The sequence below is a fragment of the Bos grunniens genome, chromosome 16 (genome assembly GCF_055505025.1).
Source record: "Bos grunniens cultivar Pamir isolate PY7600 chromosome 16, Bosgru_T2T1.0, whole genome shotgun sequence".
Classification (NCBI taxonomy): domain Eukaryota; kingdom Metazoa; phylum Chordata; class Mammalia; order Artiodactyla; family Bovidae; genus Bos; species Bos grunniens.
Window position 1 is genome coordinate 16,407,972 of NC_141180.1, and position 24,766 is coordinate 16,432,737.

Below are 24,766 nucleotides of genomic sequence, written 5' to 3' on the forward strand. Positions count from 1 at the left end.
CACACTTTGCGATGAATGGTGTGGCCTCGTGTACTTGGTTAATACCCAGAGAAAGAGTGAGGATCATTTAGCACCAACCTGTACCCTCCTGGTCAAAGAACAGCTCAGAGCACACAGTTAGGAAAGGTCTTCGCAGAAGGGTATCATGTTCTATATCACCAAGATGGAGATACATGACTGGCTTTCACGTTCATGTACAGGTTCATGTACTTTTCCAGCCAACCCTCCCCACTCTCATTCTAAACCCCTAATATACACCAGTAACTTTAAAACTAATATCCCTGCAAACATAGATTTTTACTTAGCAGAATCAGTGAAAAAAAGCCCCCTTGCTTGAGTTTCTCAGGCAGAAGAAGCCCAGTGTTCCCAGGGTCACTCAGGGCTAATAATAGAGTCCACAGCTGCCTGCGCCCCTGGGGACACGTGTCTCCATCCAGCCCCGCCACAGGATAGCAACTTCAGTTCTCCTTGTCTAGGGAAATGAGGCTCTTTGGTGGGCTGGCGTTAGGCCAGCTTCCAGTGTGCAGTCTCTCAACTGTGGTCCTTTTGATGTGTTGGACAAGTTCATTCTTTGTTCTGGGGACTGGCCTGTGCCTCGTAGGATGTTGAGCTACATCCCCGGCTTATACTCACTAGATGCCTGTAGCAACCCATTCCCAGGGTGACAATCGAAAATATCTCTAGACATTGTGGATCACCCCAGATTGAGAATCATTTACACTAATTAAAGGGTTGAGGGACCAAGAAGCTCTGGAGAAAGCATCCTAAAAAAGTGGCATCAAAGCAGAACTCCATGGGAGGAATGTTCCCCCTGCAGCTCTAGTTGAAATGACCCAGGGGGCAGGAAATCCTGCTGTGCCGTCCTCTCTGCCAGGGAGGCTGGACTTTTCAGGGTCCCATCGGCCACCTGGGACACTTCAGTCACTTCACTAATTATAAGACCACCCCTCCCTTCCCATCAGAATTCTGAGAAATCATACCAGAAAAGAGTCTCAGGCTTTTCCCAGTCATGGAGTCATAAAAACCTGTTGCTAGAGAAGGTCTTAAGAGTAGGTGTCTGAGAACCAAGCGGGAAGTTTTAAATGGCCTCAAGGTCTCCTTTCTTCCTGCATGCATGTTCACGGGGGTGGATCAGGCCAGTCAAGCATGTTTGCAGGCAGCAACAGCTCCCTGAGGCTAAAAATAGCCCAGGAAGGGAGTCTAGTTCTCCGATTCTGGGCTTGGTCCCTGTCCCCGTCGTTCAGCACCAGCCAACTAACTATGGGAGAACCAGCCTTGCCACCATACATGTTGTTCAGTTGCTCAGTCGTGTCTGACTCTCTATGACCCCATGGACTGCAGCCTGCCAGGCTTCCCTGTCCTTCACTAGGTCCCAGAGTTTGTTCAAACTCATGTCCATTGAGATGATGATGCCATCCAACCATCTCATCCTCTGTCACCCCCTTCACCACCTGCCCTTAATCTTTCCCAGCATCAGGGTCTTTTCCAATGAGTCAGCTCTTCGCATCAGGTGTCAAAGTATTGAAGCTTCAGCTTCCGCATCAATTCTTCCGATCAATCTTCAGGGTTGATTTCCTTTAGGATTGAGTGTTTGATCTCCTTGCTGTCCACGGGACTCTCAAGAGAGTTTTCTAGCACCACAGTTTGAAAGCATTAATTCTTCGGTGTTCAGCCTTCTTTATGGTCCAACTCTCACATCCATACTTGCCTAAATAAACAGTCCTCTTCTATTCTGGATGAGGCCTGGGGCCAATCACAGTGTAGGTGGCAGACTGGTATTGAGAAGTGTAATAGTTTTCCACTGTGTGATAGTCACTCAGTCGTGTCCAACTCTCTGCGACCCCATAGACTGTAGTCTGCCAGGGATTCTCCAGGCAAGAACACTGGAATGGGTTGCTATTTCCTTCTCCAGTTTTCCACTGCTGAATAGCAAATTGCTGTAAAACAGAGTGGCTTAAAACAATCTGGGCTTCCCTGGTGGCTCAGCTGGTAAAGAATCTACCTGCAATGCTGGAGACCTGGGTTCTGTCCCTGGGTTGGAAATATCCTCTGGAGAAGGGGATGGCTATCCACTCCAGTATTCTGCCCTGGAGAGTTCCATGGACTATTGTCCACGGGTCGCAAAGAGTCAGATGCAACTGAGTGACTTTCACTTAAAACAATTCTCTCATGGTTTCAGGCATCAGGAACCCAAGTTTGGCTGGGTGGTCCTGGCTCAGAGGCCCTCAGGAGGTTGCAGTAGAGATGTTGGTAGGGGTGCCATCATCTGAAAGCCTGACCGGGGCCAAAGGATCTACTTCCAAGGTGACTTAGGTACCTGGCGAGTTAGGGTTACTTCTTGGTAGGAGGCCTCAGTTTTTTGCCACTTGAACCTCTCCCTAAGGCTCCCTGAGTCCTGTCATGATATGGTAGCTGGCTTTCCCCAGAGGAAATAATGATCCAAGAGGAACTGATACAGAGTGTTGATGTCTTTTCTAACCTAACCTCAAATGTCACATTATGGAAACCTCTCATTTGCATAATATTCTATTTGCTACACATTCAGCTCCCTTGGATGTGGAAGGGACCACACAGGTGGGTGAGTACCAGAGGTGAGAATCACTGGTGCTGTCTCGGAAGCTGGTTGCACTAAAGCAAGGACTTTGGGATCAGAGAGAGAGGGATCAGATCCCAGCCCAACACTTCCTAGTCTTAAACACCTTGGTGAATTCAGTGTCATTTCTGAGCCCCGGGCTCCTTCTCATCTGTAAAGAAAGGCTGAGTAGTTACCCTATACACATTCGCTAACACTTTCATTCATTTTTGCATATGTTTATAATGTCTGCTAGGGCTTCCCAGGTGGCTCCGTGGTAAAAAATCCACCTGTCAACGGAGGAAATGCAGGTTCCATCCCCGGGTTGGGAAGATCCCCTGGAGGAGGAAACAGCAGCCCACTCCAGTATTCTTGTCTGGAGAATCCCATGGGCAGAGGCACCTGGCGGGCTATAGTCCACGCGGCCACAAAGATCTGGACATGACTGAGCATCACATAATGCCAGCTAGGGTCAGGCATTAGAGGCCCAAGGGGCCACAAGGTGTCAGCAGCCAAACACCCATGGTCACGCGTAATGTGAGGTGATTGGGTTAGGAGGAGAAGAGTGCTAGGGAAGGATTCTGGAAGCACAGAAGTGAGGCCCCTACCTTGTATGCTGGTTGTGTGGCTTAGAGATAATGCAGATAAAGTGCTTGGCCCATAGTGATGGTCAGTAAATCATATCAATGATCATGATAAAGACGACAGACAGCACTGATTTCCAGTGCTGATTTCCCCGAGTTCTTCATAGATTTAGCTTTGTGACTACAAAGAATCCCCAGATGGTATCAGTCAGCAAACCCAGCCCTGTGGTCTTCCCCCAAATCACATGGGCATTGTCACCCTCCCCGAGAAGGCAGGCAAGACCTCTGTGCTCAGCCTCCCAGCAAGTCCCAAGATAGCTCCGCAGATAACAGTGATGATAGTAGTGAAGAGCTCTAAAGCACCCACCACGTGCCAATTAAACACAGTGCTTTAAATGAATTCTTCATTCCTTACAAAAATCTGGAGGCAGGAAACGTTATTATCATCATTTTATAATGATGAGGCCACATAGCAGAAAATAGCCCTGGGATCCCTCCACTGCACTGCCTCCATGCGTTACTGCTTAGAAGGCCAACAATCCCCTTCTCCAACGAGGCCCCAGGTGACCAGCTGTATCTCCTCTCTGAAGCCCTGGAGAACCGCCCACACCCCACCCCAGGGCATCAGGCTGGGACTCCTATCACTCTGACCCGTGAGAAGCCTGCAGCAGCTCCTGGTCACTTAGTCATCCTCCATACATGATGTGAGGAGCCCTAAGAACTGGCTACACTGTCATTAAATAGAAGTAAGTTAGGGATTTCCCTGGTGGTCCAGTGGTTGAGACTTTGCCTTCCAATGCAGGGGGCGTGGGTTTGAGCCCTGGTCGGGGAGCTAAGAGTTCACATGTCTCGGGGCCAAAAAAACCCAAAAATCTAAAACAGAAGCAATGTTGTAACAAATTCAATAGAGGTTTTAAAATCAGTCCACTGAAAAAAAAATCTTAAAAAAGGTAAAGTAAACCCTGCTTATTAGTTGCCATCTTGATTTCCTTCCACTCCAGGTGAAGCGTTGCCCTGGGTCTGTATTGGGTCTCTTTCCAGCTCCAGCGAACTCTTGCCCATAGAGCTTCCTCCTGCCCATATGACTACATTACATCTTGTTACTCCTAGGTTCTAGAATGGGTTCTGTGGATGTAGAACACTCTGTCTCTCCATCCCACATCGTCCAGTCTTTGAGCCCAGGACCAGTGGCAGGAGCCGGTCTGGGAGGCCACAGCATGTATTTTACCCCCAGCTCTTCAAGGGGCCTTGAACACGTCACTGCTGTCCATACCAAAACCACACAACAGCTCTAGCCCACTCCTGACCTCCTTGGTTGTTGAAGGAACGCACACGATGTTGGAGTTTTGCATTACATGGTGTTTTCTTCACACCATCCTTGTGTTAGATATAAGTCAGGAGCCATATTGATTGCACTGTATTGTAGATATCTCCAGGAGAGCTGGGGAAGGGAGAAAGGCCACCAGGCAACGTTCCAGGAGCAAAAAGTGCGAGCTCTTCCCTGCCTGGTCCCTAGATTCGGAGCAGCCTCAAGCTTTATGTTGTGGCCTGTGCTTTTCTAGGTGTTATATAACATTGCTTTCATGTACGCCAAGAGGGAGGAATGGAAAAAGGCTGAAGAACATTTAGCGCTGGCTGTGAGCATGAAGTCTGAGCCGAGACACTCTAAAATCGACAGAGCCATGGAAAGCGTTTGGGTGAGTGCGCTGGCGAAGCAGCAGGTCTGCTTGGGTTCGGATTTGTTTCTGTGCACATGTCGACTGGGAAGCAAAAATGTGGCGCTTTTACTTCCTCTGAGCTCCAGGTAACGCTGATCTTGGGGTCTGTTTCCCTGTGGGATCTTGAATGTGGAAGTCTAAGAAGCTGAGGCCTAGAGGAAGAGACAGCAGAGCCATCCTCATGCCCCTCCAAGGGGGCTCTGGTGGGGGACCGGGGGCAGCACCCAACGGCAGAGGCTGTGCCAGCTTGCTTACCCGCTGGGTTCTTGCAGCCTGGCTCTGGGCCAGACACATGACAGTGCTCGAGAACAAATGCATTGATTATAGGAACAAATGGTGGGAAGTTGAGTTTGAGCACATGTAGGGATGAAGCTTGTTCTAAATCATATTTTTAAACACCAGGAACAAGGGGGCATAAGTCAGTCTGTACATATCTGTCCATGGCTGCGGACAGCAGCCCCAAGAGAGCATGGTCATGGGCCTCGCTCGGGTCCTGGGCCACCCATGTCAGGAGTGACAGCCCTCCGTGAGCCTCACAGAGTGGGGGTGGGCAGCCCCTCTAGGAAAAGAGGGTGCTGGGCAAACAGCACCCACAGACATCTCGGTATAAGGTGACAGTGAAACCAAATGGCCCTCCCCGACACACTAAGAAGTCCAGCCCTGCATGTGGAGAAAAAGCGCTCTTGCGAGGTTCTCTCAATGGATCCGGGCATCTGTTCAGTGAGGGACCAGGGTCGTCACCCCCATTTTACAGGTAGGAAAAGACTCTGTCCTCTGTGTTTTAGAAACAGAAGCTGTATGAGCCGGTGGTGATCCCTGTGGGCAGGCTCTTTCGGCCGAACGAGAAGCAAGTGGCTCAGCTGGTCAAGAAGGATTACCTAGGCAAGGCCACGGTGAGTGAGGCCATTCGGTGTCCCCTGAGTCCCCTCTTGCATGAGCCCTGTGGACTGAGGGCGAGGGGACCCTGGAGGAAGGGGTGCCTGCCTCTGGTTCTGTCCTGGGGAGGCAGCTTCTAACCTAAAGGTTGACAAGCCCATCCTTAGCCACCGTCCACCTCTGGAACCAAGTCCCTGTGAGAACAGATCCAGGGTGTGAGGAAGGGATCTTGGGGAGGACAAAGAAGGACGGGCACACAGAGCCAGCACAGCCCTCACACCTCCCTCTCTGAATTTCAGGTGGTGGCCTCTGTGGTAGACCAGGACAGCTTCTCGGGGTTTGCCCCACTGCAGCCGCAGGTGAGGTGGTCCTGCCCTTCTCCACGGGTCTCCAGGGCTCTCTGGGAAAGAGCCAGCTTGGGCAGAGTGCCTGTGCTGAGCGGCCTCATTTTCAGGGCTCTTTTAGCTGAGCTTTCAGTCTGTGGAGGGTGTATGCCTGGCCATGCTTGGTCAGGGATCCCACAGCTGGAAGGGGAACAAGATCATATCCTTGGGTGTCATCTCAAGTCCTCGGGAGCCAGCCCTCCATTTCCCCTTCAAATGCCTGCCTTCGCTTCTCTGAAGTTCCAAGAGAGCTCAGCGTGTCTCATCTCTCCCGAAGCCTTGACCATTCTCTCAGAAAACTGAAACACAGCCATGGAAGGCTTTTGCTCGTTGTCCCTTCTCAGACACAGGACACAGGGGGAGCTCTTCTGGCTGCACCCATCGGCCGCAGGCAGCAATCCCCTCAGGAACATGGGCAGGCCCAGGGTGAACCATCTTTCCCCCAGGGTGGGCTCAGAGACCGGTTCCAGATAGACTAGATGCCAGTGGGTCTGGAATGTGAAGGTGGCACTTCCTTGTGAAGGGAAGTGGGTCGTGCCGGCTGAGGACAGTTCCAGCTCTGTGGCAACAGAACCAGTATGGGCAGGGGCGTTAGTCCACGCGAGCACAGGGAGGGGTTTCTGAGTGTGCTGGTCCCACGGTCCAGTGTGCACACGCCTGGTCACTCTGAGGGCTGTGCTGACAGCCTCCCAGGGTCAGAGAGTTGACTGCTGGCCCAGAAGGCGACCAAGGCTGGGGCATCGGAGGCTAAGAGGAACAGAGGGGGAGAGCAAGAGAGGCAAGATTCTTTGACCTCTCTTCATCAGAGAGTTGAAGAAAGCCTTGCAGGACTCCCTTGGGCTTTGGGGCACCCAGGGAACTCCCAGAGGGGAAAAAGCCCAGATAACTGGTCTCCATAGGACTCAGGGTAGAACAGGGAACATACTTTAAAAGGAGATTCTTACCTGACCTGTGGACCTTGAGTTGATTTTTATTTATTTAAAAAATTTTTTATTGAGTTATAATTTACACACCATACAATTCATTTACTTCACTTGCACAACCGAATGATCTTGGGTATATTTACAGAGTTATGTAACTATCACCACAGACATAGAGGACTTTTTTTTTTTTTTTGGCCACATGGCATGTGGGATCTAGTTCCCTGACCAGGGATCAAACCCTTGCCCCCTGCTTAGAAGCACAGAGTCTTAGCCACTGGAATGCCAGGGAAGTCCCTTGAGTTGTTTTTTAACTACCCACAGATGTCATGTGGTAGAGCAGATGCTAATTATAGAGCAGTGCTTTGAGAAACTTCCTAGGAGGCGGACAGAGTTCAAGGGCAGAAGCACCCTCATGATGCCATGTTGCTCTGTGACAGCTAAAACTCCAAAAACCAGGTCTGGCTCAAGACGAATTGCTGTACTGGTGAAATCTGGGCCCAGGGAGCTGGTGGGAGGGGTTCTTTTCCAGTGTTTAGTCAGGGTACATGATTGCCTTCTCCCTCACGAGTGTTCTAATTGAGCCAGAAATGCAGTCTTCAATGTTCTGGTCTGGAAGGAGGCTTAAATTACCATTAACCATCTGTTCTGTCTCCCCTCCTTCCCTTGTCGTCCTGGCCTCCTTTATTTCTCCTGCATGTCCGATAGGCAGCTGAGCCTCCACCCAGGCCGAAAACCCCAGAGATCTTCAGGTAAGTTAGATTTAGACCAAAATGCAGGATAGCCAAACTCCCAAGCCTGAACCGAGGGCAACAAACGGGTGAAGAAGGTGAAGCTGGGGTCAGGGTCCAAACTGTGAGGAATTTAGCACATCAGGCTCCTCCTGCCTTCGAGGCTAGGGCGGAATGATGGTGGGAATGGAGCTCTGACTGCAGTGAGGCTGACGGTGGTGACCTGGCTACAGCCGAGGGGTGGCCCTGTGTCCCCAGGCCAGCGTGCACCGAGACAGCAAGGGGTTGTCGCCGAAGGACCGCAGTGTCTGTGGAACACCACCCTCTGAGGGCTGCACACAGACCTCAGGGTGGAGGAGTGGAGGGTGCCCTCCTCTCAGGAGGATCCCCCTCAGAGGCCAGGCTCCCTGGAGCGGGGAGAGCAGAGTGGGAGGCCAGAACGGCTCGTCCTTTCCTGTGTGGGCGCGTTTTTCACTCCCTGTTGGCACATGTTTTCTGAAGAAGGAAGAGGAAGGACTCGAGAAAAAGAAGCCATTCTTCTGTAAGAGGAGAAGCCAAGGATGACAAAACCTACAGCTTTCTTCAGAGTTATCTCTAAGTGAAGAAGCAAGCCCAGCCTCCCCCTCCCCACTAGGGAAGGTTCTAACAAGGAGTGGAGAGAGTGCAAAGCAACTAGAGAAAGGCAGGGGCCTGTGAACTCACCCCGAAGCTCCCCTGTGCTGGGGGAGGCCGTCTCCCCCACAGAGATGAATGCAGGGTCTGGAGACAAAACGAGGGGCCGAAGGGAAGGTAGCAGAGTGGGAGGGAAAGGGAACCAGCCTGGAGAGGCCAGCTGGCCGCAGTCACGCCTTCTGAAGTGGCTCAAATGGGACGCCCCAGAGCAGAGCAGAGCAGGCCTTGAGGAAACGGCAAAGGGGAAATGACATTATGTAAGCAGAGCAAGGCAGCCTCACATCCCCCACTGCCTCCCGGCCATCTCCCCTACTCTCTGTCCTTCCCCCATGGACGGCCTCAGCTGGCTCCAGGGCAGGCATCCCCAACCCCTGGGCCATGGACTGGTTCCAGTCTGTGGCCTGCTGAGGAACTGGACCACACTGTGGGAGGTGAGTGGCAGGGAGTGAGTGAAGCTTCATCTGTATTTACAGCTGCTCCCCATCACTCAAATTATCACCTGAACTCTGCCTCCTGTCAGGCGAGCAGCAGCGTTAGGTTCTCATAGGAACTGGGCCCCTTCCCCTAAAGTCAAGGCGGAATATCCTGAAATTGCCACAAAATAGAAACACAGTCCACAGGAAACACAGTCATCTCTAAACCACTCCCCTGCCCTGGTCCATGGATAAACTGTGTTCCGTGAAACCCACCCCTGGTACCAAAAAGGCTGGGGACTGCTGTTCTAGGGGATTTCTGCCCTCCTCCCCCACTCTCCTCCTCACCCTGCGGGTTCTCACCTGCCTGCTCCTTTGCACCCTAGCATCTGATTGGGCCCCGCCTAGACTCGGCCACTGGCCAAGCACAGCTGGGATCCTTCCTCCTCAGAAGGGAAGGGAGGGCAGGGGTTGCAAGGCGTCATCGAGTGTTGTGTTATGTTGGGTTTTTTTTTAGCTCTTGTCCCACTGCATGTGTGGTTACGGAGCACGTTCACATGCAGAGTCCTCTCGGGCCACCAGACAGGCAACTCCCTGCTCACGGTCACCTGGGCAGTTAGAGGTGGGAGTGAGGCTCCCAGCTCCGGGTCCATAGTTGCTGACCCACAGCATCAAGGGAGCAGATGTGGTCCAGGCTAGATGGTGGATGGGATCTCGTATCTTGTGTCTACCCCTCCTCTTCTCCCCACCCCCATCCCGCAGGGCCCTGGAAGGGGAAGCCCACCGAGTGTTGTTTGGGTTTGTGCCTGAGACACCAGAGGAGCTGCAGGTCATGCCAGGGAACATCGTCTTTGTCTTGAAGAAGGGCAATGATAACTGGGCTACGGTCATGTTCAACGGGCAGGTATTCAGAGGATGGGGGGTGGGTGGGTTAATGGCACAGGATCCTGGCAGCACATGGCAAGCTTTTTGAGGAGCAGCGTCTGCTGCCTTACATGCAGGCCAGCTGCCCCCTCTTTCACCTGTCCCCCCACCCCTCCCCCGTCTCCGGGTGTCCTGCCCTGTGGCTACTGACGAGTGCATCTTTGTTTCCCACTTTCTGGCTCCACGATGCTGCACTGCAGAAGGGGCTTGTTCCCTGCAACTACCTTGAACCAGTTGAGCTGCGGATCCATCCTCAGCAGCAGCCCCAGGTAACGTAATGCCAAGGGCTGACCCGTTCCCTTCCCACCCCTGAACCCTGCCACCGACAGACCATGGAGGGGAGCAGAGAGGAAGAGGCCCTGAGAACTCATTAGTCCTGAGCCCACCTTGAGTTGGTACCAGCCGCTCAGAGCTGAACCTAGGGATGATAGAAAAAACCCAGATGTGCTGAGTGGAGGCATCAGCAGGTCCTATTGGGCCCCCAGCTCTGTGATTCCTCCTGGTCAGGGGTGACTTGACCACAGCTACAGCATGTGATGACTTAGGTCTTCCCAGATGTCTTCTTCACCAGGAAGACGAGTCAACGTGCTGGCTGGTGAAATCCATTCACCAAAGGAAATCTGCTTTAGAGCACTGAATCAGAGCAGACCTTGCCAGCCACTGCTTCTGATGCTGCTGCCACCCCCACCCCCACCCCCATCTCGATGACCTGCCCTTCTGCCAGGCCTGGGGAGTGGTCTTTGTTGGATCTGTGCAGATGCCTGATGGCAATGGATCCTGTCTCTCTCTAGACTGTGCGACCAGTTGTCCTCTGTGGTGTTGGCCGTCCCTGGTCAGAGTCACGATGTCCAGATGACTGGAAAAGTTCTAAATGCCATGTAGATGAGAAGTGGCACGTTTCTTTTGAAGGGGCAAGGTGTAGAGTGAGAGAGTGAGCTTAGACAAGGGTCCTACCCTGCCCCCAATGGGTTTCCAGTGTGGTAATTGGGGTGATTAGGCAGCAAGGGCTTTGTAGCTGGAGGGTTAGAATTCTTATTTTCTCATTATTATTTCTACTGTGATTATTTTCACCAGACCCACTCTGCTTCCCATTGAATCAATACTTTCCTTCAGTTCAGTTCAGTTGCTCAGTCACGTCTGACTCTTTGCAACCCTATGGACTGTGGTATGCCAGGCTTCCCTGTCCATCATGAACTCCTGGAGTTTACTCAAACTCATATGCATTGAGTCGGTGATGCCATCCAACCATTTCATCCTCTGTTGTCCCCTTCTCCTCCTGCCTTCAATCATTCCCAGCCCTTAGTCTCCACTAAATGTCATCACCACTCCAACTTTTAGGAAGTTGTTTGCATCTGGCTCCCTTCCATGGTGGTCTGCAGGGTCTCCCCGACTCCTATCCCTGCCTAAGAACTGTGTCTGCATGGAGGTTCTCACCCTCTCTTCCTGTCCCCTCCAGGAAGAAACCTCCCTGGAGTCTGATATCCCAGCTCCCCCGAGTTCCAGCGCTCCTGGAAGACCCCAGTTGTCACCAGGTTAGTGTCTCTGGAGGACCATCCCGGGATTGGGTGCAGGAGTGCTCCAGGCTGCCTTCCCACGGAGGGTTGCTCTCCCAGCCTGACAGAATCTGGTTTCTTGTTCTCCCAGCTTATGATCATGGGGCCCGAGAGCACCCCATCTCCTGTGTCACTCACCCACCCCAAACACAGGAAAACAGAAGTCCTTCCTACCTGCCTGCTCCAGAACATGCATGGAGCTTGGGTAAAGGCAGCTGCTTTCTGGCAGGCTGTGAGCATCCCAACTCAATCAGTCATTAAGTCGTGGGACCTTATCCCAGGAGGAAAGGTTCAACTAATCGAACCTGTTGACTTCAGAGCGGGGTGGAGTGGTTCTTTTCAAACGACTGAGGAGCTCTATCTAGAAAAGAAACTGCAGAGCCCTGGAGGATGGACAAAGGACCACGGGGCAGACATGAAAGGGAGACTCTCCTGACATGTGGAGACGGCTGCCCCGGGAAGTCATGGACTTTTGGTCACTAATGCGGGTTAAGCAGATCCTGAGTAAGTGCTTGGTAGAGATGCATTGAATAGGTGGTTTGTCCAGATCCTAGATCAATGACTGTCATGCCCACCTGATCATCAGAATCACTTGGGATGCTCCCCACCCCTATTTTTACTTTGAAAATATCAAACCTACAGAAAGGTTCAACGTATGGTACAACATGAACACAAGAATATCTTTCACTTAAATTCAGTAATTGTTAACATTTTGCACCATGTACTTGGGCTGTTCCTCTTGTTAATGTAATTTTTTTTTCTAGTTGCTGAACCACTTGAAACTAAGTTACAGACTCATGACACTTCACCCTGCACTTCAGCATCTGAATCCTAAGAACAAGGATGCTTTTCTGCACAAGCACAATATAATTGTTGTATCTAGGATAGTGTTAATATATTATATATTATTATATAATATAGATTATATAATTCATATTCAAATTTCTATTATCCCCCAATGTCCTTGACAGCTTTCTTGAATTTATATTTTCTGTCTAGGGGCCCATCAAGGATCACATATTAACCTAGGAAGATTTTAAGAATGTAGAATCAAAGGCCTTTGATTCTGATTTTTTAGGACTGGAATCAGGTTTAGAAACCTGTTTTTCTAGGGAAAAAAAAAAAAAAAATCCCAAGTGATTCTAATGATCAGCTGGGTTTGAGATCAGTGGTCTTTTTTGATTATGCACTGCTGTTTCCATGGTGAATATCTTTATACATACTTTTCTTATATAAATTATATGTGTTTAGTCACTCAGTCATCTTTGACTCTTTGCAATCCTATAGACTGTAGCCCACCAGGTTCCTCTGTTCATGGGATTCTCCAGGCAAGAATACTGGAGTGGGTAGCCATTCCCTTCTTGGGTTGGGAACCAATCCCAACCATAAGATTGAACCTAGGTCTCCTACATTGCAGGCAGATTCTTTACCATCTGAACCACTGGGGAAACCCCATAAATTATACATGTACTGCTATATTAATATATTTTATACATTAGAAAACATACAAAAGATAAAGGACAAATTAAAAATACGCAGTTATTTCTTCTTGTGGCCCCTGGCTCATCTCACACTCCCTGAATTTGTTTCGATGGAGCCCACTGCTTTAACTGACCTTTGGGAATCTTGCATGATACCACTACACCAGCAGCACTACTATTAACACTCCTTTGGGATCCCTCCCTAACCGCATGGGCTGGTGAAGATGTGATGGTCCTTTGTGAATTACCTATATGCTCCCTAGAAGCAGAGACCAGGTTCATTTTGTGTTCATGGCTTTGCCCTTCACATCTACCCAATGATTTCCCCCACAGTTTATTAAGGTTAATAATCACCCCACAGGTTAAAGCGTATGAAGTTGGGCGCCTGGTTCTAAGCGGTTTTGTCTTGTGTATGGCAGGGGCTGAGAGTGTTCATTCATCATCTTCCTTTGTTTTACTCTCACCTTCTCCATTTAGGTCAGAAAGGAAAAGAAGAGCCCAAGGTAATCTTTTTTTTCCTTGTACTATTTCAAGTGGTAGAGCAAGAAAGAGCTTAGGTTGCCCACCTAACCATTTCCACGGGTGGTGTCCTTGGATTGTAGAAAGAGCCCCAAGGGAAGGGGTAGAAGAGTTGTTACCGTACATACAGGGACCAGGGACCCCTCTCCCCCACCGCATTTGACAATCTCCCCCTCTTCCATGCACACACTGCCTGCTGGCCCATGGCTGGTGGGCCAGGTATCACCCATAGAAATTTTCATCCAAGCATGAGTTGAGCTGGAGGACAGGACTCTGAAGGCCTTCTCACGTTAGTGTGAAACCAGGCACTTCTGAGCTTTTCCCCACCATGGTGGGTACTTACTCCCTGGGATCCAGTATGTTGCTCAGAGGAAGCCTCAGGCACTCACAGATTCCTTCTGCTGGCTCTCCCAGCAGGAAATCAAGCTCAGTGTCCCCAAGTCCTACACACTCAAGGTGCATTACAAGTACACGGTGGTCATGGAGACTCAGTTCAGGCTCCCCTACAGCCAGGTCCGGGACATGGTGGCTAAGAAGCTGGATCTCCTGCCGAAACACACTAAGCTGAGGTGAGCTGCACATAGGGAGACGGAGGGTACAGCCGGGAGCCCGCTGTGGGCCAGAGGATGGGCCCGCCCTGCTGTTCTGACTTGCTTCTTCCTCATTACCTCTACCCAGCTACCGTCGTCAGGACAGCAATGAGCTGGTGCCCCTTTCAGAATTCAGCATGAAGGATGCCTGGGCCCAAGTGAAAAACTACTGCCTGACGCTGTGGTGTGAGAACACCGTGGTGAGTGCCCAAGGGCCTGTAAGGCTGGATTTCTAACAGGCCACTTCCTCCACAACACTTGAGCATTCACCCAGGGCCTGCTGGGAGCCTAGCCCTAGGTGTAGTGTTGGGAACATGGCAGGTAACAAGCTGCAGCTCTGGCATCCTCACCCGAGGTGCAGCCGAGAGAGGTTTTCCCACAAGAGCGGAGCAGGCCCAGGAGCCCACAGAAAGCTTCAGGTCCCTTCCATCTGCGGCCACACCTAAGGTTCAGGCTCGATCAAGCAAGGTTAGAATGAAGTCGCAGCTTGAGGCTGAGTTCACAGCCATTCTTCACCTTAAGTTTCCATGGGGAAGGACATTTGGGAGTGAAAAAAAAAAAATAGCGAGTGTTTCTTTCATGAAGACGACTTGGATAACCACCTTCCACTAACAGCAAACACCTACTGAGAACTTTCTGTGTACCGGACACTGTGCTAAGGGCACTCTGTGTATTAATTCTTACAACTTGCATAACTCTGTGAGGTACGTATTGTTATCCTGTTTTATAATGTAGGTAACAAGGCAAAGCGAGGTCCACCTGACAAACATTACTCAGAGCCTGCCTATACTCTTGAACAGGGCTCCCATCCGCTGTTAGGAGTCAGGCTGCACAGCAGGAGGTGAGAGGCCCATCAGCAAGTGAAGCTTCATCTGTGTTTACAGATGTTCCCCATCACTTACATTACTACTTGAGCTCTGAAAGTGACAGGGAAAGTCGCTCAGTCATGTCCAACTTGTTGCGACCCCATGGACTCTACAGTCCATGGAATTCTTCAGGCCAGAATGCTGGAGTGGGATCTTCTCCAGGGGAATCTTCCCAACTCAGGGGTCGAACCCAGGTCTCCCGCATTGGGGGCAGATTCTTTACCAGCTGAGCCATCAGGGAAGCCCACCTGAGCTCTACCTCCTGTCAGATGAGCGACGGCATTAGATTCTCGTAGAAGCTCGAACCCCACTGCAAACTGTGCCTGTGAAGGAACTAGGCTGTGTGCCCCTTACGATGATCATCCCAAAACCAGCCCCACCTTACCCAACTCCAGGTCTGTGTTAAAACCGTCACTTCCATGACACCAGTCCCTGGTGCCAAAAAAGGCTGGGAACTGCTGCTCTTGAACACCTCAGTGTACTGACAGTAAAAGGGCAGGTTATCCATAGGCCCTGGGGTCTAGAAGAGCTAAACTGACTTTCCAGTAAGAATGAGGGAGTCAGGAGCAAAGTTCAAGGCTAGAAGTAGCAGCTACACGTTAGTACTCTTTGGCTTTGTCCCTTAGTCTCCCTAGGAAACGTTGCCATTTCTTTTTGCTGTAGATGTTCATTTTCCCTCCCAACAATGGTCCTTGAAAATCATCCATCTGCTTTCTGTCAACAAAGTTTTTTGTCTTTTATGTCATTTCAAATAAGTGGATGGTACAGTATATATATTAATAGTCCATTTCTTTTGAATGCTGAATGGTATTCCATTGTATGGTTACCACAACTGGCTTATTCATTCAGCTGTTGGTGTGCATTTGGGTTGTTTCCAGCGTTTATCTAATGACATTAATTCTTCAACAAACATTTGCTGGGCACATGTCTCTAGATAGGTACTGGAGATATAAAAACTAGTAAGACACAGGCCTTTTTTCATGAGGAGAAGAGCAAGCAGATGACTACAAAGCGTGTGTGAAGTAAACTGATGGAGACACACAAGTGCTTTACTCTGTTATGTAAGCATTTACATAACATCGGGAGGGTATCTCACCCAAAAATGCTGGAGGGAAGTGGGACAAGTCTTCCTAGAGACTGAAATTGTCTTGAAGCTTATCCTGAAAATGGTGCGTAGTAATTAGCAAGGTGGAGGAGGTTAGGATGGATGTATTATATAGATGGAAAAAACAGGAGGGCAGACCACAAGAATCAGCACAGTGGGAAAAGGGGCTCAGTGTTGTTGGGCAGGGACAGCGGTGGGAAAAGTGTTGGAAAAACCACAGGACCAGAGAGAGGTAGTCTTGGACACTGCTGTGCTAGGTTGATATTGTGAGCAGGGAAGAAGATAAGTGAGGTCTTGCTCTGGATTGGTAATTTAAAGGGCATATGAGCGAGGCAGAGAAATCAGCTAGGCTGGCTGGTGGGCTTCCTCTGAGTAAACAGCTCCCGACCCACAATCGGGCGGCTGGGGAGTCCTGACACAGAGACCATGAGCCTGCAGTTCCCACTGCCCAAAGCTCTCGAGTGGGGTCCCGTTGACACTTCAGTTCCTCTTCTCACCTGCTTCCTGCTTTAGCCTTTGTCAACAGTGGCATCTGCAGTTTTATCTGCCTAGGGGGTATAAAATTGAATAGCTCCTAAGGGAATCCTTGGTCAGCTACTAGTTTTCAGCCACAAGTGGACTTTTGAGACCATAGAAATGACCACAGCAGGAAAGCTATTCCAGACATGTAGGCCATGGGCCCAGCGAGTCCTTCCTCCAAACCCTCATCCCCACAGCTGGGTAGTGGTTACTGCTCAGTTAGGGAAGTGTCTCCTTTGCATTCAAATCAAAGACAAATGTTTGATGGGGGAAAAAAAAATGGGAGGGGAAGAACTAAAGAGGATAGGTCTGGAGGAAGGCCCTGTAGTAAACCCCACAAAGTAAACTTAGGGGTTAGAGTTCAGAAAATCGTTTCAGGAAGTGCAGCCACTGGATCTGAGACCTCTGGCACCAACCAAGGTCCGTCTAGTCAAGGCTATGGTTTTTCCAGTGGTCGTGTATGGATATGAATTGGACTATAAAGAAAGCTGAGTGCCGAAGAATTGATGCTTTTGAACTGTGGTGCTGGAAAAGACTCTTGAGAGTCCCTTGGACTGCAAGGAGATCCAACCAGTCCATCCTAAAAGAGATCAGTCTTGGGTGTTCAATTGGAGGAACTGATGTTGAAGCTGAAACTCCAATACTTTGGCCACCTGATGTGAAGAGCTGACTCATTTGAAAAGAAAGACTGAGGGCAGGAGAAGGGGAAGACAGAGGATGCAATGGCTGGATGGCACCACCGACTCGATGGAAGGGTTTGGGTGGACTCTGGGAGTTGGTGACAGCCACGGAGCCCTGGCGTGTGCGGTTCACGGGGCTGCAGCGTCAGCCACAGCTGAGCTGGCCTGGCTGGAAGGCCTAGGACCCAGGGGCGAGTGGGTGTCCACGCAAAGTGTCCCTTCAAAGTGTGAAAGGTCACTCCAGGTTTTCCAATAATCTGTTTTTGGACTAATCCCTTCAGTTCTGTCTTGAAAGGATTCCTATTAGTTCAGTTCTTTTTTTTTAGTTCAGTTCTAAATGTGAATTTGTTGTTCAGTTGTGTTCGACTCTGTGACCCCATGGACTGCAGCATGCCAGGCTTCCCTATCCTTTCCCATCTCCTGGAGTTTGCTCAGATTCATGTTCATCGAATTGGTGCTGCTATCTACGCATCTCATCCTCTGCTGCCCCCTTCTCCTGTTGCCTTCAATCTTTCCCAGCATCAGGGTCTTTCCCAATCAGTCAGCTGGTCATATCTGGTGGCCCAAGTATTGGAGCTTCAGCTTCAGCATTACTTCACTGCAAACGTTGATTTTGTTGTTTTAAATTATTTTTTGTTGTTTTGTTAATGATTGTTAACTCCCACAGGGAGTTCCTGATTAATTTGGGATGGTGCAGACAAGTTTGCCTTTCTGTAACAAGGTGCCCAGTGTTATGGGTACTGGGGAAAGGGTGTTGGATTTGGGAGTTAGGTTTGACTTTGGGTTCCTTTACTTACTTGTGATTCAATCTGTCTCTCCATCTAAGAAAAATTACCAGTTATACCTACCCTTTTTGCGATTAACATGTTTCAGTAGGATTTTAAGACGATCTACGGTCCTGTGTCCACCCATCCAGTGTTCATAAAGTATACACCAGGTCTATGTTTGGCACTGATCACAAACTTGGCTTTGAGTTTATATCCCAGGTGCTACATTGACATTTTGCTGATTGATTCCTTCAGTGATGTTCAATGTTCATGGCAGGAAGTTAGGAAAACTAATAGGCCCTTTACTATTTCAGGGTGACCAGGGCTTTCCAGATGAACCCGAAGAAAGCAAAAAATCTGATGCTAATAACCAGACAACAGAACCTGAGCTTAAGGAAGGGAGCAAAGTGGTTGCTCTCTTCAGTTACGAGGCTACCCAGCCAGAAGACCTGGAGTTCCTGGAAGGGGACGTAATCCTGGTGATATCAACGGGTAAGTGCTACTCCTGGAGTGCAGAAACGAATGCACACGTTAGCAGCAATAAATACAAGTACAGAGAGAAGAAAACATCAATCAGCCGCAAACTTTAGCCAATGGTTTCAATTTCCTTCCCAGTTCTTAGTGGGAGGGAACAAAACTGAGTGTGTTCACCTTTCCATCTGTTGCTCTCCTGGGCAGGGAAGCAACCAATGGCAGACTTGAGTCACACATTAAAGACTGTTTTGGAAGCCACGGGTTCTCACACTGGAGTTAATGGATTTGAAGAGGGCTTCAACCACTGTGTGTCTGCACCGAGCCACGTGATAGTGATGTTTTGCAAACTACAGGTCTTCGAATTGATGTACTTTTTGAAGATGAGGGAAGAAGGGCATACATTTTGCCTTAAAAACAACTATTCAGAATCGTGCTCTCTGCTACTTCCCAGGTTGTTATAAATCAAAAACAGTAAAAATTAAAATAAGTGGAGGGTCCTAATTTACTGCTTCTCAAACTTAAGTATGCTCATGCATCTTTTGTAATTTGTTAAAGATTCTGATTCAGGTCTGGGGTGGGGCCCGCTAATCTGCATTTTTAACCAGCTTCCAGGCGATGCTGATCTACTGACCATACTGAGAAGCAGCATTCTATTAATAACTCATGGTTTGACACTCTTCTTTCTTTACCTGGTAACAAGAGTCATATCAAAAGTTTCATTCACATGGCCGAAATCCTGTACGTTAGCAATGCAAAACAGTGAAGACAGAACACCATTATCAATTGTAACAGAAAATTAACAGATTAAGAAATAAGCGGGAGATTTTCAAGTTAGTGGGGGTGAAGAGTGAGTATACCAGACTGCAGCAACAATATAAGAAGTGAAAAACAAACAGGGTGCATGGATGGTGCGTATATTCTAAAAGGGAGAATGGAAACTCAGTTATGAGAGTTGGATTTAACTCCCCAAGCCATTTTTTAAGTGTCAGTACCAAGCAACTGGCGAAATTTGTTTTTCAGGGGTGGGGATGAGATGAAGATGAACAAATGCTCTGAAAAGTCTTCTGAGTAGATATGGAGAGAAGGTGGTATACTCTTTACTGGGATTTGTATAGAAGTTTAAGTTGGTTTAATTCAGGAAGTATCTATGTAAGATTTTGAAACTTTCGTAACACATAGGGAAATAGAATTCAGCATAAACATTGTATAGGGCCGAGGGGTTGAGTTCAGTTGTATTCAAGTTATGAGATGGTTTTATTCCAAAAGTTTCTCAAATTTTAAATGTGAACCCTCTGGGGAACTTGTTAAAATGGATTCCGAATCAAGTTTGGGGTGGGACCTGAGATTTGGCATTTCTAACAAGCTCCCAGGATCCAGCACAACAAATGCTGATACTCGTATCATAGAAGAAAGAATCAAGACAAGAGTTTGCAATTGGAATTCCCTTGGGTGAACTCGGATGCCCAGCCACACTCCACACTAATGGACAGTTTCTGGGGACAGGATCCAAGTACCACATGGTGTTGCTATAATATCTGATGGAGACATGTTACATCCAAAGATGAGCCTCTGATCTAAACAGCTTCTATGGTCTGTTGGATAGGCTCTAGAATAGGTCACAGCTACCTAAGGTGTCTGATATTTAGTGGCAGAAATGACCCCGAACAAGCTATTAATCTCTTGTGTCTTCTCAGAACGTAGACTGAGTTACGTTCCCCTGGAATGTAGCTTTTAACCACAGAAAACTTAAAATGGGAATATTATCTATAACTGAGTTATGAAGTCTATGCACATACTTTATTAAAGTCTCAAAATAGGTGCTATGAAAACTCTTGTATTTTATAAACACGGACTGAACCCGTCATTAGCTCCAACTCTCAATTCTTTGATCATTCACTAGTGAACAATCATTATTTATCTATTTAACCAATGGCATATCCCTGTCCTGTAATCAAAACAAAGGTTCCCAACAAAGCTAAAACTCTATGTTAAAAAAAAAACAAACCACCTCATACATAAGGATTCATTGTTTAATTTCTTTCACTTTGTAACTTTTTGAAGACTCTCATTTTTCTGCATTTTACTTCTCTGTGTCTAAAACAGAAACCAATCATGAGATAGCGCCTATGTTTGCTCTTACCAATCACTTTTCCAATGTTGACTTTTCCCTGTTGGCACAACTGGGGGTGAAGACAGAGCGACCCAGTTCTGTGTGGACTACGTGGGTGAGGGACTTCTCCTATCCTCATTGCAGAAGTCAACGTATACTTTTCCTTTTATCAGTGAATGAAGAATGGCTGGAAGGGGAGTGCAAAGGGAAGGTTGGCATTTTCCCCAAAGCTTTTGTTGAACAACATCCAACTACAGACTTGGAAAGCACGCCCGGAAGAGTCTAGGATGTTTCACAACCTACAACGTTGAAGAAAAGGAAGTACTATTGCTTACAAGGTTTGGCATGCCTCTGCTATACATTTGAGAGACACCTCTGGAATTATTAATTCATCCATTAAAGTATTAATCCATCATCAAGTATTCATGAAATAAATATTAATTCATTTAACTCTTCCATTAAAACTTAACCTATTAGACAATGACGTGAGAACTTACAATGATTACCTTGAAGACAGGGAGGGGTGGTGGTCGGAAATGTCTGGAAGAGGGGGGTCTTCTAGGCTGCAGAAAATCTGTTTCTTGCTTGGAATGCTGGCTACCCAGGTGTGTTCGGTTTGTGAAAATTCACCGAGCTGTATACTTACTATTGGTACACTTCTCTCTATACGTGTGATGACTCAATAAAAAATGTACAAAAACAAGATACCCAGAGTGCAGGCCCAAGACCTGAGTATAAGTATCCCCACTCCTACACCGTTACTATCGCAAACTCCCAGGGACTGAGGTAACTTTACAGGTAGTTCAGAAGATGTGAGCATGCACGCCTGCACACACGAAACTAACATTTTGGGGACTGAAAGTCTCGCTGCTTAAACAGAACCTAGACTGAGTTATGTTCCCCTGGAATATAGCTTTTAATTTCACAGAAAATTAAAATACTGGAACTACATCCCTTAGTTTCTTTTCACGGAAGGCACCTGTTACAGAGCTCAATGGAGAGCCCACGCACTGACACTTGGGTGAAAAGCCCCTTGGTTTCTTCTCATGGAGGGCACCTGTTACAGAGCTCAATGGCGAGTCCACGCACTGACACTTGGGTGAAAAGCGGCCGCGCTCAGGAAGCCAGGCGCTTAGTGCTGTCCCTCTACATCTGCTTCTCAGGATTAACTTGGGTGAGTTTCCATAAATTCCAAAGGCCTGGCCTTAATTCCCCTTCCTCTTGCGGAATATTCTGTTAACAATTTTTCAAGTGTGTAGGTGCTTATGAAAAGCACATTTAGGAGACAAACCGTGGACTGAATCAACATCAGTGTGAAAATGCAGCTGGTGGCTGTGCACACACAGGTGAGGTGCAGTGTTGGCTCACGCACACAGTGAAGGCCAGCAGGCCACCGCTGGAAATCAGGGGACACAACTTGAAGAAAGACAACCCCAGAGCAGAGAACGCCAAATACTGTTGCTGCTCATCACACTGAGTTGACTTTACTGGGCCAGTAGGATACACGGTCTCTGAGCTGCCTTATTAAGGGTGATAGTAAGGATAAAAATGCTGAGTTGTTAATGCCTTTGCACAAGCCACTCTTTATTAGAACCCATCCCTTTTTGTAATCCTGCACATCGGTTTGAAATATTACTAAAAACAAAAATAACCCTGAAGCATATTCGATTTTTGACCTTCTTTCATTCCCCTAGATGACTTGTGAGTAGTTTAAATTTGTTAAGTTGGATTTTCTTTCAGGATAGGAAAGAACAGTCTCTACACAGATCTGGTTGGAGAGAACATGGTTTAATTAAAGGCAAAGCTGATTTCAGCAGCTGCAGGTCTTGCACAGACAGACCAAAACAAATAAACAAAAACAAAAAGAAACACAAAAGAAAGTTTGCTACACAGAACCAGTTTCTGATGAAGATTCTCCTTTCCCTCCTCATTACTCCACACTGAGGATGATAAGGCGAGGAACCCCGCCCCAAGAGTCAAAAAACATTCCAAACACCAAATTCTCATGCAGAAATGGGGCTGCAGACGGGACGTGGGCACTGCGGGAGCGAGACGGCGAACCTGGTGGGCGTGTCGAGGGTGCAAGAGTTGGTGACAGTTCAAACACTGGAATGTTGCAGCTGCCTGAATGCAGAGCTCAAACACACAAAGTGGGTAAAGGCAGCAGGGAAGGAGGCTCGGGAGGGAGGGGATGGGAGGACGGTGGTCACGGAGGAGGGGCTGGAGAGAAGCACAAAGGGTTTCATATTGCCATTGGGTGGGGGACTGCACCCTTTCAGACCTTTCAAAAAAAAAAAAACAAAAAACCCCAAACACCGTGTCAAACTAAAAGAGCAATGATGTAAGCATTCGGACTCCAACCACTCTCTCGGAAGAGCAATGAGCATGAATCTCACCCCCTTTCATTGCTGGGGTTGCCCAGACTCCAGTGACGACCGGGGCTCCTGGATGTGCTTTGCTCTGTAGCTGTTTTCCAGCTCTTGAGTCCCACGCTAGCTCCACACACTCACACGCACCGCCCCTCCCCTCCAGGGAGCAGACGGGCCAGTGTGCACACACACAAACACTCACACACACACGAGCGCGCGCGCGAAGGAGAGCCCTCCCAGAAAACAAACCCTACACTAGCACAGCAACTGGACATTTAGATTGTTTCCATAATTTCCCCTTAAAATATTACTTTGCCAGGAAATGACTATCAGAAATGCTGTCCTTCTGTTTCTACACAAGAAAAATCTTCAGTCCTCTTTCCTTCTAATAAATATCAGATAAAAAGTTTCTTTTCCTTTCTTCCGCCTTTTCCAGAATGGACTCCGTTGTGTTTTCCTTCTGTGCCTGATGCACATGTGTCTGTGTCGCCTTGAATTTCACTCTGAAAGTGGAGGCTGGGAGACCACAGCCGGGCAGGGGCCTGGCTGCTCAGTGGGCCATGCGCACGCCGCCACTTCCTTCCTCTTCAGACTGTCTTTTGGGCCCCAACTGCTGGCCCCCATGCTGTTGCTTGTTGGCGAGATGTTGTACACATTAGGAATAAAAACGATTACAGCACACAGCACAGGGTAGAAAGGGGGTGGAGGTAGGGACAGGAGGAGGTGGGTGGTAAGTAGGATGGGGGCACAAAAACCAACCAAACAAAAAGTAACCACACTGAAAGCTTCTACCTATTAAACTGTGTCAGGCCATGAATGGACTAGCCTGCCTGCTGTGGGACTGCCTGCGACACTACCGTAAGATGGACAGGAGTCACAAACGTTCCTTTAGAGCCCTACGGCAGTCCTCGGCTAGTCCAGCCCAGCACCACCAGCCATGCGGCATCCTCAGTGGGGGCTCGAGCACCTACAGAGTGGAGGGCATTTCCGGCTGGAGTCTCCAGGCTAGAGGAGGGCCCACCAGAACCTTCTGAGTCCAAGCAGAGGCCACGTCCTCGCCCTCATGGACCGTTTCCACGGGCTGCAGAGGTCGGTTTCCCCATCCTGTCACCACCGACCTCTCACAGGAGCAGTGCACGGGGTTTTTCCTTGCTACACACTGACTAGAAGAAGCACATCTGTGTATGGAAGAATTCAGTGTGATATCTTACTACTGAGAGTAACAATAATAAAAGATGTTCAGGAGTAATTTCAACTACATTCTCAGTCAGCAAAGCAATCATTAATGGATTCCTATTTTATTCCCCAAAGAGGAAAAAAAAAGGACTGAGAAGTTCCCATTGGCTTCTCCCATCTGCCTTCCCTTCTCAGCTTTCACTTCCCATGTGGCTGGGGACATGCACGATGGAGAAGGTGAGAGGCGGTGATATCAGGTAACTGAGTGAGACAAACAGCAGTTCCTCTCCCCCTCCGGAAGGCCCCGGGGGGACGGAGAGTTCCTGATGGTTTTTTCTTTTTGTTGCACTGCGGACATTTCGTGCACACTCAGCGGGCTGGTGGAATACTTACACCCTCTCAACAGCGAGACACAGAAAAGAGGGCTGCCACCTGCAGGGGACTGCGTGGGTCAGTCCTGCAAACCCAGCATGCCATGGTTTATGGAGCCTTCATTCCCAGGGTGCCGCTCTGGCCTCAGTGTGGAGGGTTCATGGCGCCTTGGCCCCGCTGCTGTTTCTGCTTCTGCTGCATTAACAGCTGCTCCAAAGCGGAAGGTCCAGGATGCATCATGGAACTGGACCAGATAGACTGAAAAACAGCCCAGAGCTTGTCAGCAGAGGTCACATGCCTGGTTGTCTGAAAGGGATCTGATTTTCAATCCCAGCCAAACATAAAGGTGTATATGTCCCAAGATCCCCAAACCCTGAAAAAATCCAGCTATT

At 48.7% G+C, this 24,766-nt stretch overlaps 2 protein-coding genes and 1 long non-coding RNA gene across 35 annotated transcripts in view; 1 reads left to right on the forward strand and 2 right to left on the reverse strand.

Moving 5' to 3' along the window:
• The window catches only part of NCF2 (neutrophil cytosolic factor 2), a 46,258-nt gene extending 25,320 nt beyond the window's left edge, over positions 1-20,938 (forward strand). For 2 of the 5 annotated variants that reach the window (XM_086343463.1, XM_086343462.1), the window contains 12 exons: positions 4,719-4,853; positions 5,660-5,767; positions 6,050-6,109; positions 7,762-7,805; positions 9,632-9,773; positions 9,994-10,062; positions 11,250-11,325; positions 13,305-13,330; positions 13,761-13,915; positions 14,025-14,136; positions 18,188-18,365; positions 20,631-20,938. In XM_086343463.1, coding sequence (XP_086199589.1) covers positions 4,719-4,853; positions 5,660-5,767; positions 6,050-6,109; positions 7,762-7,805; positions 9,632-9,773; positions 9,994-10,062; positions 11,250-11,325; positions 13,305-13,330; positions 13,761-13,915; positions 14,025-14,136; positions 18,188-18,365; positions 20,631-20,743 — 1,218 coding nt within the window. In that variant the 3' untranslated portion in view covers positions 20,744-20,938. Of the gene's footprint in view, positions 1-4,718; positions 4,854-5,659; positions 5,768-6,049; positions 6,110-7,761; positions 7,806-9,631; positions 9,774-9,993; positions 10,063-11,249; positions 11,326-13,304; positions 13,331-13,760; positions 13,916-14,024; positions 14,137-18,187; positions 18,366-18,551; positions 18,865-20,630 lie in introns of those variants that run through there. The other 3 variants (XM_086343465.1, XM_086343464.1, XM_086343466.1) reach the window with 2 other exon arrangements.
• On the reverse strand, positions 7,518-9,093 carry LOC147356231 (uncharacterized). Of its 2 annotated transcripts, none has more exons than XR_015143156.1 (3): positions 8,956-9,093; positions 8,487-8,680; positions 7,518-8,323 (listed from the first exon to the last, which is right to left on the reverse strand). It is a non-coding gene; the product is annotated as an uncharacterized LOC147356231 (long non-coding RNA). The 2 variants fall into 2 exon arrangements; XR_015143157.1 differs by lacking the exon at positions 8,956-9,093 and adding an exon at positions 8,770-8,896.
• A 1,288-nt stretch (positions 20,939-22,226) lies between the features above and the next one.
• Positions 22,227-24,766, reverse strand: part of SMG7 (SMG7 nonsense mediated mRNA decay factor) — an 86,262-nt gene continuing 83,722 nt past the window's right edge. For all 28 annotated transcript variants that reach the window (XM_086343447.1, XM_086343443.1, XM_086343444.1 and 25 more), the window contains one exon: positions 22,227-24,632. In XM_086343447.1, coding sequence (XP_086199573.1) covers positions 24,519-24,632 — 114 coding nt within the window. In that variant the 3' untranslated portion in view covers positions 22,227-24,518. The remainder of the gene's footprint in view (positions 24,633-24,766) is intronic.